We start from the raw sequence: 15446 nt of genomic DNA on the forward strand, positions 1-15446 counted from the left end.
TGATGTTGTCTACCTACTCCAAGTCGACAAGGTTTTCTTCAGCAACACTTTAAACACCGGGGTTTGGAGGACCTTCCAGAGTTTGTCTAATTCTTTCATTGGCGACGAAGTTGAATAGCAAATAAATCGTCCAGCTGTAGCACCCTTCTGGTGCCTAGCTTCGCTGCCACCCGAAGGACGCAGAGGGCTGAGATACTGCCCTGTTGCCCAAGCCTAGACAGGGGAAGTCGAGAGGCAGAGGTCGGTTTGAACCACGGTCCTTCCGGTCAGTAAATTCGCGCTCTAACCATCTAAGGGACTAGGTAAGCTTTTATATACTGCCCTAGAGTTTAGTGAAACATTGGGCCTTCTATTATTATTTCATATCATTTACTAATGACTGTTGCCCACACACTAACGTCCCACTCATTTCACATTCTTATCTTTTCCGTTCTTAGTTAATTGGTGCCGCAATACTGTGCTTCGCCATCTACTGCTACGTTGACGCCACTATTCAGAGCGCCATCTCCCAATCTGGATATGGGGACAAAGTTCAGAATTTGCTCTATGGACTCATTGGTCTCGGATCGTTGACGATCATTGTCTCCATATTTGGATGCTGTGGAGCCTATCACGAATCAGCTTGTCTGTTGGGCACCTACTTCACCTGTCTGGTTATCATGTTCGGGGTCGAGTTGGCTGTTGGTGCGCTTTGCTTAGTGTTTCGAGACGAGACTGAAACCAGAATAAACAAGGCGTTAGAAAATGTTATCATGAGTTTTAGTGATACGTCAATTCCCGGCAACAATGGCATGACCAGTTCATATCGAGACCTCATACAACGAGTGGTAAGTGACAGCCAACACTGTTTGACCCTATTCTTTTCAATTTTGTTATTCGTTTTCCCACACGACAGCCATGAGCACACTACTACAGCTTCGTAAAATCCCCGATACTGTTTTGGCCACCGCAGGTATAAACGAATAAGTAGGTAAAATTGGTAGGGTCATCATCATCATCATTATCAAGACAACTACGGACACAAACATTTCTGTGTGGCACTGACAACAATTGGAACCAATTGACGAGATGTGCGGCCCAGCCTCATACACAAACAGGCCGAGCTGTCGTGACCCATAGGATGCATGGTGCAATTATTGAAGTTTGCTCGTTCTGGTTACTGTTCATGTTGCTATCCGCCATTTTCTTCTTGGATGTTATGGGGGTAGGCAAAATGCGCACACCTCTGCAAGCCTTCGAGAAGTTCTCCTACCCGGTTTGGTTAGCATATGGCTCTAGCCTAATGATGGGGGTTAAGAAACGTCAAACAAAGGTCGGGCTTGAGTGCTTATCTTGGACTAGACAGCTACTGACCACAAACATTTCTGTGTGGTACTGACAACAATTGAATTGCGAGATGTGCGACCCAGCCTCACACAAACAGGCCGAGCTGTCGTGAGCCATAGGATGCATGGTGCAATCCGCCATTTTCTTTTTGGACGTTATGGGGGTAGGCAAAATGCGCACACCTCTGCAAGCCTTCGAGAAGTTCTCCTACCCGGTTTTTCATAACCACATGCTGCCATCCCTTTTGCTCCATCTGCTGTGTACAGCCATGCAAGAGGCTGGCTGCCGTTCTTGTGGTACAGTCGTACAGTATATAGTATATCAAGACATTACCCCGTGCTTTATCACAAATTTTAGCAGCTCGAGAATGCAGCACAATTCGGCAAGCTCTCAGATAGTAATCGAAAAAAGCATACCTTTTGGTAGGTAATCTTGGTCCAGAAGGATCATCATCTTCCTCCTCCTCATCACCATCATCATCATCATCAAAGACAGCGGCATCAGTGTTGGCACTGATGCTTCAGTGCCGCACAACCATCCAGAAGGAGCAGTTGAGGGAACGAAAAATCCCGGAAAGATGAGACTCTTACTAGTTTCTGGGATTAGCCCAAGGAAGGCACCGGTGAATGAAACGATTTACTACAAAACGGCTATTTCATCTCCAGGAAAAAGAAAGCCGCGAATCGTTCGGTCGGACACTTCGAACGATAAGCCAACTGGCACGATTCAGTCGGAGTCATAACCTGTGTATGAGTTATGGATGGCGACCTTGGACACCCTCCGGAATACATGGATACATTCTTGTCCTCATGCTCTTTCGAGATGCTTGTCCTGCTTTGTTCAAGATTGGAGAAGAAATCCTCTGTTTAGAAGAGCGAGACCGTCACTGTAGAAAATAACTAGCAGTGTGTTGCGAACGTAGAGTTGTTATCTTAACTCTGTGGCAAAAAAAACTCTGCATTGCTTATAAAACGTCGTCTTGTGACAGAACCTTGACCCGGACATAGGTGGAATGATTCATGCTGGTAAGAGGTTGTGTGAACCACAGCTGCAATCCGTCAGAACCACGGCATGCGTAGAAGCGTCCCACCGTCTTCGTGTCCCTTTAATTCAACTGTGCACTAGATTCCGTGGACCGATTGGTTCTTCAACCACTCTACAACAGAGTGCTCTATAGAAGATCATGAAAGCCTTAAGATTTGGTCTTCACGCAACTGTGGGTTTGATTGTATGAGTTGCTCCAAATATTGCCCCATGGACACGGGTGGCTGTCAAGGGTTTTTCGTTCAACTTTACAGCTGATGAGACTTAAAGGATTTCCATCTTTCGGTGTTCAGAGCGCTGGGAGAGAGAGTTTGAGTCACCTGTAATACGCTGGCGCCATTGTCCTCATTAATCAAAAGCAATGCCTCATCAGATATGCTGAACGGGGTCATCTTTTCGTTCCACGCAGACTCAGCATGCAGGACGTGCACTGGTCAAACTTGCACGTAGCCGTTTGAGGAGAGGCACCAGAGGTGTTGGAACAGATTACTTATCTTGTGAATTAAGTCTCTCATGACAGTGGTTTTACAGATGAAGGTAAGCCATCAATAGCTCTTTCCAATTCGTTTCACTTTTGAGGTTGTTAGGACATAAATGACGCGCTTGTCTGACTACAGTACAGACTCTGTAATCGTGGTGGAGAATCTGAGACGTCTCGGTATCTCTGACCAACGATTTCTCAACTCTTTATGTGGAATAGGCTGGGACCAAGAAATATGGGTGTTTAACGGATGCATCCAGCGATGCACTGTACGATGACTTGGTCACATGCTGCGCACGCCGAGTTACTGTATACCGAGGCGGGATTATTCCTATTGGTAATCAGTGGATAAAAATTAGAGTGGGAAGAAAGATGGAGGAAAACACCAATTTGCGAATCAGCTCGGTGTTGATGGGAAACTCAACTAAAATTCCACGGTATCTCTATCGTACTCTTGAACTGAACGTATTGCGCAAAGACCGCCTCACAAACAGTAAATAATACCCCCCAGCTGTAGCACTCTTGGTGCCTATCTACCATGGCACTCAAAGAGAAGCACGAGAGCTGAACTACTGCCAAGTTGCAGTGGAGGTGCTGGGTTTGGGTTCGAACCTTCCGATACGCTTTGGCATCTGAGCTATCTCGAGCTGGTGTTTTAGAACGATATTCAAAATGTTGGAATGTGTTGTAGTGCTACTCTTGAAAGCCCTGCACAGCTTTCTATCGGGTTCCTCGTTCTTGGGGCTAGCTAGAGAGGCCTGTCTCCCCCCAAATCTTCATCAACCTTATCTCCTACTTGAATATCGAGTGGTACGAGCGGTCGCGATAAAAACTCAGTTGCAAATTAACTTGGTGTCAAAAGGAGGCTAAGCTGCATTCCACCTGAAGGGAATTCAAAGGATTAGATCTACTTGGTGTGTCTCGTAGCAAAACTGGTACTGGGCTTTCCATAGCTGTCCTTTGGGATGGAGGGGTTCTTACGAGTGACTGATTTTTGGTTGGTATATTACATTATTATTCTTCCTCCCTGTTTGGTCTTATCAGAAATAAAATTGTCGTGCAGTAGACAATGGATATGATGAACTACTAGGGACCAAAATACCCAGTTGCTTAGCAGAAACGCAGTACTTGGACCGAGTAATCTGCAATTTCTTCTACAATCATTTCACTGTTATTCGCCATTTAACCCTTGGACTGTTTGACTGGTTGCCCTCATAGCTTAGATCGGTATTCATGATGAAGGAGTAAGTGTATGTTCCGTCGCAAACCGGAACTGAGTTATTGATTAATTGTCGCACCCATGTAGCCCAATAGTAGGTCGAATTTCGTTCCATGCCTATGCATGCTGATTAGATGCACGGTTGGGGTCGGGCACTGTATGGAACCAACCCAGTTTGTCGATATCATGGTGTTATTCCAAGCTTGGATTATCGATTCGCATTTTCCTCAAAGACAAGACCTGAATGTGGTCAGTAGTGTACTTGGAACAAATGTTCACAGAAAGATGGCAATCCTCCGACATCATGAGGCTCGGGAGAACAACGAATCTCTTTACATTAGTCAGTGTGTTTAAAAAATGAAGAAACTGAGATGCATTTGAAAACACTCAGTAATTAGCAAACGAACTGAACACATACGGAGAATAGCGGCGTAGATAACCGCTTTACGTTAGCTAGCCAGCGCTATGTGACGTCTTTTTTTCACTGGCTCGGACGTTCATTCCAAAACACCTTTTCCCCGATGACACGCTCGTCTAAAAACATGGACTGGGTAGCTGAATTCCAGGCCATCTATGTGAGCTAGCATCGAGTAACAGTTGTAGATTTCTTAATTTGTGTTACTTGTAAGTCGCTGTCTTGCACAGCGATCCCTTACACAATGTTCGTTGGACGGTGTTAGGACTGCACAGTTAAACAAGGATTTTGAGAGTCTAGGCTCATCGTAGCTAAAAAACCATGAAGTCTGATGCCAGATAACTTTCTCCTCCCTTTCCAAAAAAGTTAACCTACCGGGCAATAGTAGGGCCAAAATCACCACAGTTTTTCGGCCCATTTTAGAAGGCCCCTCATTTTGTTTTCGAAGAACTTTGGTGACAATCGGTACATTTATTGCTGGGCAACATTTCGCTTTTGACACAAAAGCTTCATCAGGCCAAGTGACTAGGTTCCGAGGTTGGTCGAGATTTAAGGCGAAAGGGGAACCAATCAGCTAAGTTTAGCTAAATCTCTGTTGGGTGCCGGCCGAGGGATTCTAGTGTAATTTGTTGAAATATTGGTAGCTCGGATGAGTTTATTGGTTGTTGATCAGGTGGCTGTTGATCTGTTCGCCGAGCTTGGCAATTGGCTTGCAAACGTTTCGTCACCATACGAGGAGACATCATCAGTGCGCAGTTGAGTGGGTACTTCTTCCTTGCCTGCGTGCGCTTATATAGCATTCGAGGGCTATCTGTTTTCTTCTGACGTGATTGGCTACTTATACATGTGTTTGGGTTCAGCCTAGGGTCTAGTTCTTCTGGTTCGGTTCATTTGATGGTTCCTCTTTGAACTTCGTTGACCCTTCTGTCAGTCTGTGTGGGTGAGCTAGGATAAAGTGGTCCTTTTAGGGGGTTGGGAAGTCCAAGAACAAATTGGGAAGACCACTGTATATGGTCGAGAGCCGATGTTAGTAATTTCTATCCTGAATACCTGACTGGACTGTTGCCCATTTCCCATTATCTTCTTTCCCTTAAAAAAAATTGACATGGTTGAATGGCGTCGAAGCACCATCGTTGCGTGTTCAGGTTACCGTCACTGATGGTGCTAATCAAATCGATAACAATGCATCTAAAATAGAATTACAGGAGAATCTGCTGGATCACGCATTGTTCAGTACAATTTTCACTAGTCATCTACGGCAAATGGATATGATTATCCTAAGCAGGTGTGCAACTGATAGTAATCTTTTTTTAAACGTCACTGTTTCATCAGTTCTCCTCTTGTGGAACGATTAACCCTTTCGATCCACCCGTGTTTCGTCCTTATCAGAGCCCAACAGTGCTTGGTTGAACGGACGGACATTCGAACCTCGGAAATCTGACATGTGAAGGAAAGAAAGCGTTCAGCTGTAGCACCCTTCCGGTGTCTAGCTGTCATGCCATCCGAAGGAAGTACGAGGGCTGGGATACTGCCAGGTTGCCCAAGCCTAGACAGGGGAAGTCGAGAGGCGGAGGTCGGATTCGAACCACGGACCTTCCGGTCAGTAAATTCGCGCTCTAATTTACTTGGACCATCTCGCCCCTAAACGTTGGAATATTTCCAACACAGTTCGGATCTGAGTCCCACTGATGATCGTGTGGATTTGCTGGTGAAGAACTCACCACAGATGGACAAACTTGAAGATGCGCGCCAGGTGCCACGCCAAAGGACATTCTAAAACTTGAGAAACATGTGCCAGCGAAGTGTAGTAGTCCTCATAGAACTTGAAAGGCAATGTCGTTGTTGTCCTTATAATCCCGAGGCTTTTGAATATTTCAACGATTCCAATTTCGTTTGCACCTTCAAAATGGATAGTTCCTGTAATCTCGTGTGCACAAATCCTTTTTTTCTCTCCTGAATTCAGTCGTTGGTGATGTTTCGGAATACAGGTAGCTCGGTTGCACTGCTGTGCTGGTAGTCTGCTCGCCCAGCTTGGTAGTCGGATTACAAACGTCGCGTCACCAGTCAAGATGACATCATCGGTGTGGAGTTAAGTGGGGACCACTGCACCCTGCACTGATGATGTCACCTCGACTGACAATGAAGTGAATTCAGTCGAATCAGGAGACTTACCTGTCCATACCTCCATAGTAAAGGTGGGTGCGTAATAACGGCAGAGGGCGAGAAAGAAGGGGAAAATGCTTGTGGATTATGGAATACACCCAGTGTCCAGTTGAGTTCAGCTGTTCGGCTGTAAACCCTCTGCCGGAGGTGCGTTGGTTCACCATGAATGAAGCGAAGAAGAATACACACTGAAGACAGTGGTTCGAATAAAAAGCCTATGGGAAAGGTGTCGTACTCAATAGTGGAAGACATTCGCATTCACACCACTCTCATTTGAACAGTCCTGTCCTGATGCAATCTTCAGGCGAATCCACACCGGAAGGACAAACAGCGGGGCTCGAGTTTCGCTCTTATCGGGGATGTGCTGCAAACTAGTTACACACGAACCTCAGATACTTTGTTGAGGACCATGAAAACAGCTCTGGTTGATACACTGAGGATTGGTCCCTGAATGCTCCTTTAGATGGTCGTCTTTCAGTAAACCCAAGACGCATGGACAACGGGGAGCGCTTACTGCAGCTGCGTGATGACCACTTTTCAGTGCTGCTTCCCGTAACAGCGAAAATCATTTGACCGCGCGATGCCCACAAGTGCACCAGTCCCAAACCCAATTAGAGCACATTGCAAACAGCTGTCACTACTTCTGGAGTACTTGCGTAGACTCCGATCAGCCAACTCGGCGCACCAACTGACGTTAGGTAAAATTGAGTGTCCATGCGGCCTGGAAGCTTGGTAGTCCCAAAAGGTCGAAAAAATGAAAGGAGCAACAAGTTCGACAGGTCCTCAGAAGCCACTCATCCGTGAATCCATCACAAACCACGATGACATATCCAGCAAAAAACTTGGATCGCTGGGCAGAATACTCCAAATAACAACGTAGTTGGCCACTCAATGCTTCATCCAGAACCGTCAGCTTTAGTTGCTCGGCTGTGACTTACGTATGAAGGCTAATTCTCGAACAGATCACGAGGTGGATAGCTCGTGGTTTGGCAGAATGGTGTGAATCAGTATCAACATTGATGTCGCTGTCTGTGATGGTTCTGATGACGATGGTTTCGCTGATTCAATGGCTGTTGTTCGCGAACGACACTTCGTATATTCAAGACGAGACCATGCCCAATAAGACTTTCTCTATCTGAATGGTTTTGGCATATGATCTCACTTCTAAGTGCTTTCGAAAGCAACCGGGAGTAGCTCTTTTCGGGCCACCTCTTAATCGTTCTCAATTGGATTGTTCGATTTCGGTGGGTTTTATCCTTTTTATTCGTCGATCAGTTATCACCTGTTACGGGTAACCAAATAGCTGGTAGTTTACGACCGTTTCGCTGTTGTTGATGCCTCCTCTCATTGTCCTTCTCTTCATAGATTCAATGTTGCGGCATTTACGGTGTCGATGACTACCCTGGTCCAAACATTCCAGCTTCTTGTTGCATTCCCGGTCGTGCGGGGTGTCCAAGTAAATCGGCAGCATTCACTGTGGTAAGCCGGCCACCCTCCGTTTGTTTATCTGTCTGTACGTTTCACCTCTTGGCATCGTCATCGATTCACATCAACAACCACCCCACTCGTTTTTCACCAAGTCGAAATGTTGCCACTGAGCAGGCCTAAGACTGCTGTTGTGGATGGCTTCTCTATCAACTTTCAGTCCATAAAATCAACCCTCAGATGTGTGACGCATTGCAGAATAACTGGGACGTTTATCTGGATGTCGGGTTACGTATGGGTTCATTTGTGACATTAGGCCGCCTGCCTAGTTCTACCCTTTTCTTTTTATGCCACTTTCAGAGTTGATCTGCTGACAAAAGTCGGGTTTAGATTAATCGAGGAAATCCTGAAAGAACATCATGCTTTATCCTGTTAGGATCGGCTCCCGTAATCAGCGAGCAACCTGTCCTAAATGTTAGTAAAACACTCTACGTTGGAACATCATTTCTACGACAGACTGTTCAGCTCGCAAAGTCAGCTGACCTTTTCCCCTTGTGACCTCAACGTGTAATCCATGTTGTAGTGCTACTTGTGATTAGGTTTTTCGCTTCCTAAAATCAGCTGATGACGTGAGGATGTCGGTGCAATCACTGATGATGCTTTTGCCGGAATACCGTCACAATCTTTGTTGCAGCAGCAGCGCCGGTTTTGCACACCGGTGCTTTACTGGCACGCAATCTGTGTTCGACTATTCTGACTTTAAACATATCGCGGAAGTTCAGGAATGCGACGGCCCTGGGCAAAAAAGTTGCTGAATTTTCACATTTGAGTTTTTTTCCTTGGGGGTAGTCGACTTAGCAATTTCTGCACATAGTATGTCGAAACTGGTGTCTTGTGGGCTGTCGGAGAGTTTTCAGCAGACTTGTGAGTAGTTTCCTTTATGAAAATATACTGCGATGTCTCGAATATCGTGACAACTGAATCATGAGGCGGCCTGTGTGCAGCACATTCGGTTGTGGAATATTATAAACGAGAGATTCAGTTGAGTCTCTCGTGAAAACCAAATTGATTTGCAAATGAGTGTATGTTTCGCTTGTCATTCTTGATAAAGTGCCGTTGGTTTCTGTTTTTGGGTGCCGCATAATCATGTATCCTCTAAGGCAAAGTTTGTCGCTTGTCAGTGGATTGAACCGCTACGTATCTGATGTCTGCTATGTGTATTTCCTTTTAGTAACTTTTGCAAATGAGGCTTGGTGTAAGTCATGCCACTCGGAGCACTGGTTTTGATTCCACCTGTTCTTTGTTCTATCGCGATCTCAAAAACAGTGCGTCTTTTTTCCACCACAAAGTGCACAAGAACGCTGTATACCTCCTACCTTATGGCCATGCCTTTGCGTGCTTTGCTGCTTACCGTTGCACTGAAACACCGGTGCTCTTCCACTGAGCTCTCTGCTTCCTGTTTATTTTCGAGTCTAGACTTAATTTTTGTTAGGCCATTATTTATTGAGTTCTTTCTACGCCACCACTACACGGTGGTCACCTTTCAGCTTTCGCAATAAAACGAAAGTTCCCACTTGGGGAAAGGTTTTGTGTTTTCCTCGTGGAGTGTCGCGCAGGTTGACAGACCCCTTGCCTGCCAGGCAAAGTCCAGTGTAAGCCTCTAGTTCTTGTTTGCCGTGTTCTTCTTTTTTCTTTTCAGGTTTTAAGCCCGTTTTGTTTTGTCTGTCGTGAGACGCAATTATGCTGTGACGATTATCTCCTGAGAGGAATGTCGACTGAGTGTTTCGGATATTTGTCTACCAAAAAAGTCGGCTTTCGCAGTCGTACATGAATGACGCAAGTGCTTCTACAAGTTCCCAAGGAAACGGACAAAACTTCACTTCGGCGAGATGGCCCAAGTGGGTAGAGCGCGAATTTATTGACTGGAAGGTTCGTGGTTCGAACCCGACCTCTGCCACTCGACTACCCCTGTCTAGGCTTGGACAGGCAGGCAGTATCCCGACCCTCGTGCTTCGTGCGCGTGGCATGGCAGCTAGGCACCGAAAGGGTGCTACAGCTGAACGATTATTATTATTATTATTATTATTATTATTATTAGTCACCAAACTATACTCTCAGTAATGCTGCCAACAGTCGAGTGGATGAATTGCTTACGGAAGAACCCTCAGTGTCGTGACTCAACGACCGAATATACTCATGTGGTGGAAGGAGGATGCACCAGTGGAATTATGCTGTTGTTGCTGTAAGAAAATTCACCAAGGGGAAGCTGCGTTTAATAGCTGCGTGATTGTCAGTCTGCCATACAGTGTGATGGATCTGTTGACATGAGTTGTAGTCGGCTGCTGGAAGCACTCCAACAGGCTTGGTATTTGCTGCACGCTTCGCATACATCTCCGCCTTCATAGATTTGATGGCGACTTTGGAGTGAATCAGTTGAGGGGTATTTTGCACGGCCGTTAACTTTCTGCTGACATCTGTGGATTTTGTTCTCATACTGGACGGTGAATTGTGGGCAAACCACAAGCTTCTGAGTTGACTTCAACAGCGCGAAGCAGGAGTGCATCCTTTCTTTCTTGAATTCGACCTCCGTCTAAAAGCATTACTTTTTTTCCACAAAGTCAGACCTATCGTAATGTTAAAACGCAGGCACAATGGTGAAGTGCGGTATAGACCATTCTTACCGGATTCTGCCAGTTACGAGATGACTGACAACTCACTCCAGGGGCTTTGAGTGCCAAACACGTAAACTTGGACAGTGGTGTCTTTCTGGATAATGGCGTAAACTGACTACTACTGCCGAACGGAAGACTGTTTCAATAGTGAGAATGCCGGTATTCAGTTCACAGTAAACTGTTCAGCAACAAAATCACGCACCAAGATAAAGTAACAAAACATACAATCTTTGGTCTCACTAGCTGTGATTGAAATATGGGCATTGGGAGCTTCAGTGCACTTTAAATGTGGGAGGCACCCGGTTACAGCCACTTCCTGATTGTTGAAGAACAAGTGTGTGTGTGTGTGTGTAAGGTGGTAGTACCTGCTGTGTTGTTGCACAGCACCGTGAATATGCAGCCTCTTCGTCGGTTTGCCAAACGATGCGCCTTAAGCGTAGCTGCTACACACCCCAAGTAAAAAAATCTGCAACGATATTCTCGTAAACCTGGTGTTCGTATTCGCTTCTGATTCACAGCTGCTAGATGGTATTCAGTTGGTTTTCTACTCATGTGCAGGTGTTTCTGTCTTTTTCTAGTGCACATTTGAAACACATCATTCACGATTTTTGAGCTGAACAATCTGGAAACACCAAACCCGTGATCGGGTACTTTTGTAGAAACGGGAGAAATGCTGCCAAGCTCATGGAGACACTAGTTCCAGGGTAGATTACGGTAGACGTCAACTCGTCTTTTGAGTAGTGGTTAGTTGTAGGAATGAGACAGCAGACAATGGCGAGTCCCGTGAGCAAGGCTCACCGTTGGAAACGGAAAAAGAGCTTGACTGTACAGCGTTTAATTAAAACTTTCTAGTGAATGAGGAGCAAAAAATGACCAACCGGATGGAGCGGTACATTTTGATGAAGACAAAAGAAGCGAATTCCAGTTGGAGATTTCCACGGAAGCAACGGGAGAAAACAAGAAACACTACGCCCCTAGGATGATTTACCTGTCAGGAAAGGGACATCAGTGAGGTGTGATGGATCACATCGCAGAGGGATGAGCATGTGAACGATGCCTAACTCCGAGGGGTCATCATACCCGCAATTGCAAGAAAATAACATGTCGGCTATCAAAAGTGGTGAGGGAATGTAGTAGCGAATTTGAGATGACCAGCAATTCACGGTTATAAAGAAGAGCGTTAGTCACACCATGGGTCCCGGTTCTGTGCGATGCCTTCCAATGCATCTAACCGCAATTTTTCACTAGCTTTCTTACTCCAACCAAGAAGTAAACGCAAACTTTGACTACCGTTGCATATCCTTCAGAAAAATGTTGTTCGCTGTCCCAGACAAGTTCTGAAAAATTCTTGTATCACTTAAAGGTAGTGAAAGTTGATGAACACGGCTACCAACTTCGCGATCCGAAACATATATGCCTCTTGCGATTGATACTGAACTGCCAAGGTTAGTAAAGCAGCTCTACTGTTCGCCGACGAGAATCAATAGAGATGGGCTTGCAGGCGGGCTTACATAAACACTTTGCATCTGACTGGTGAAAGACAAGTTGGGACGAATTGTTTATGCTATCTATCCAGGGTCTATCCGTTCAGCTGCGTTCAGCTGTAGCACCCTTCCGGTGCCTATCTCCCATGCCACCTGAAGGAAGCACGAGGGCTGGGATGCTGCCAGGTTGCCCAAGCCTAGACAGGGGAAGTCGAGTGGCGGAGGTCGGATTCGAACCACGGACCCTCCGGTCAGTCAATTCGCGCTCTAACCACTTGGACCATCTCTATCCAGGGTGGATTGGACTAGCAAGCATACATCTCCCTCTCATTCTGGATCAAAGACTATTTCCTTGCAGGAACTTCACGTCAGCGACAGTTGTGACAGCCAATACCCTGCAGAATGGAATTAAAATCAAGCTGGAGATTGTGTTCCCTTGCAGGAATCGTTCATCTGTAGCACCCTTTCGGTGCCTAACTGCCATGCCACCCGAAGGTTGTGCGAGGGCTGGGATACTGCCAGGTTGCCCAAGCCTAGACGGGAAGTCGCGAGGCAGAGGTTGGGTTCGAACCATGGACCTTTCGGCCAGTAAATTCGCGCTCTAACCACTTGGGCCATCTTGCCCCTTGCGGGAATTCCAGTATCATTCCAGAATGACGGAGAATGCTGGCCGCGACTTGACGTGCTCTTAGAGAGGGCTCGCTATATATATATATATATCAAAGGAAACAAACTGATCACTCATGTTCTATTAATGTTTTTTGTTTCCTAATCTCCTCTAGGGTTGCAAGCAAGTCACTAACGAACTGGTTCGACAAAAGTTCCTCACCGCATTGGCCCTGATAATGAGTGTTCCGCTTGTCAAAGTGAGTTTTCTCTGCTTTTTCTAGGACTTGCAGATACACGACGTGTATTTTTCAATAACCCGGTTATCTTTGAACTCGGAAAACAATGAGATTATTTCTCTTCGTAGGATAATACACCAACTCACTTCCAAATGGATTCTGGCGTTAAGAAATCTGTTATTTATTACTGGACAGGAAATTCCCATTTCTGACGCCGTCTTGCTCTGGCGCGAGATTACCCCTCCAAATTCACCAATTTCGAATCGTTCCTGGAACTGCTCTCAACAGTCAAATTCGTTCCAGCAGAAACTCGCTCCCAGAGCAGATCAGTTTTAGCCGGCTGTGTCAGCTTCAGAATTGGATGCATGTGGTGGTGATGGTGGTACTCCAGGGGAGACACATTTCCCCGTTTTAACAAAACTCGAGACTACTTTCCGTAGATTATCCCAGAATGTGCCTTTGATTCTGTTCACAAGCTGGAGAGGAACACATAGATCATCGTAATCATGGCTTTGCAGTCAAAGAATACACTTTCATAGATATTCCGGGGTTTCTGGAGTCGAACTGTTTTCAGTCGACTTCATATGGGGCTATTCTTTGTTACTGGATACTAAAGTACTCCGAGTGCACAACCAAATGTTTCCTAGTGCGATCGTGTTTTTGTGTATGGTGTTTTGTGGAGGGATTCCCCCCCCGCCCGTCCGACCCCCTGTCTACCGTGATGGATTAGGGAGTGATTTTTAATGAGCCAAGCCAAGTCAAACCAGACTAACCAGTTTTTTGGGAATGTGCCCGATGCGTCCTTTTTTGGATCTTTTATTAAGCGTCACCTTAAAAAAACACTTTTTAACAAACTATCTGACATTATCTGACTCGGGTAAGTCTCCTGTTTTTGACAAGCAGATAACCATAGTCCCCCCGCCCTCTGACCACCTGTCTACCCTGATGGATTAGGGAGTGATTTTTAATGAGCCAAGCCAAGTCAAACCAGACTAACCAGTTTTTTGGGAATGTGCCCGATGCGTCCTTTTTTGGATCTTTTATTAAGCGTCACCTTAAAAAAACACTTTTTAACAAACTATCTGACATTATCTGACTCGGGTAAGTCTCCTGTTTTTGACAAGCAGATAACCATAGTTCTACGTCCGTTCTGATATACCCTAGGCAGGTTGGGATTGATTGTGGGTCGCGCACGAATTTTCATCAATTTTGGGGTAATAAACGACTCCAATGTCTTCTTCTAAAGTAGCCTTTCCAGATTAACGAGTTTCTTGTTAGTTTTGACTCAGTCCACAAATGTGTGATGTCTTTATCTTAACACATATTTCATTCATAAAGAGTACATATGCTGGTGTTAATTGGATGTTGACCCTCACTTGTTTGGTAGCCTTTGCTCTGTGGATGGGTCGGTGCATAATTGTGAGAACTTAAACCAGGTGTTAAGTCGTACTCCGGCAGGCGATACACTCGACTTTGTACGGTCAAGCCTAAACATCTGATTGTAGTAAAGGTCCTGTTACTTGTTAGACTTGCCCTGAGTATGCCGCTGGTCGTGTTGTTTGTTGCTTACAGCTGATGTGATTAGAAACTCGGGGTTTCGGGACAGCAACGCGAAACGTTAGTAAGTTATATCGCCTAGTGTGCTTGGGTGTATGCGCTTGTGTTTCTGGTCTCGGCTGCGCGATGTGGTGTGGTGCGGTTCAGAACAGCACAGTACGCCAATTATAGACCATGTATCATGACACAGTGTTGTCAGTTACTGCGGACTGACGCGGCACAGGGATGGCCAACAACAACCCACATCATTTCGCTGTTAACACCGTTAGCGGAAGGCGATAACTTCTTCATGTGAGCCTCCACTACTTTTTATTGATTAACATGAATAATTGTGCACAGCTCCAGTGTTTTGCGTGTGTTCCATCCCGCCTCCATCCACACCTACTGGTTAGGGTTCTCGTGACACGCTTCAAGTTATTAGTTGATGTCGTTTGAAACTCTCCTACCAAACAGATAACGGGAAAGCACTGAATTGGGTGCTTTCAGCAGGGCAACAGGACGAACGGTCACATTCATGTAAAATGGAAAAACCGATAGCAGAAGCCATGTTCATCCTCTGCGTGATGGATAACACTTTTAAGCTTTTTCTCGTATGACCCCTCCCATGGAGTACACCTTCGGAGACAGGATAAGAATACAGCCATCAGAGAAGGCAAGTGGAGCACTGAGAATGGTGCTATTTCTTACAGTTGGGTCTTCGGTCGTGTGAGAGGTTATTCACAGTATCGGTTAAACCCGAACACGTCAGGTTAAAACGGACAGATCTGTTCATGTCTCACGCAAAAAGACCGACCCAGGTGACTTGTAATGGTGAC

The 15446-nt window shown here is 45.7% G+C and overlaps 1 protein-coding gene across 1 annotated transcript in view; it reads left to right on the plus strand.

Moving 5' to 3' along the window:
• Nucleotides 1-406: 406 nt before the first annotated feature.
• Nucleotides 407-15446, plus strand: part of T265_15433 (hypothetical protein) — a gene marked incomplete at both ends in the record, with an annotated part of 17448 nt that continues 2408 nt past the window's right edge. The window contains 3 exons of the mRNA XM_009178078.1: nt 407-827; nt 8014-8127; nt 13012-13095. Coding sequence (XP_009176342.1) covers nt 660-827; nt 8014-8127; nt 13012-13095 — 366 coding nt within the window. The remainder of the gene's footprint in view (nt 828-8013; nt 8128-13011; nt 13096-15446) is intronic.

Source organism: Opisthorchis viverrini (genome assembly GCF_000715545.1).
Source record: "Opisthorchis viverrini unplaced genomic scaffold opera_v5_520, whole genome shotgun sequence".
NCBI lineage: Eukaryota > Metazoa > Platyhelminthes > Trematoda > Opisthorchiida > Opisthorchiidae > Opisthorchis > Opisthorchis viverrini.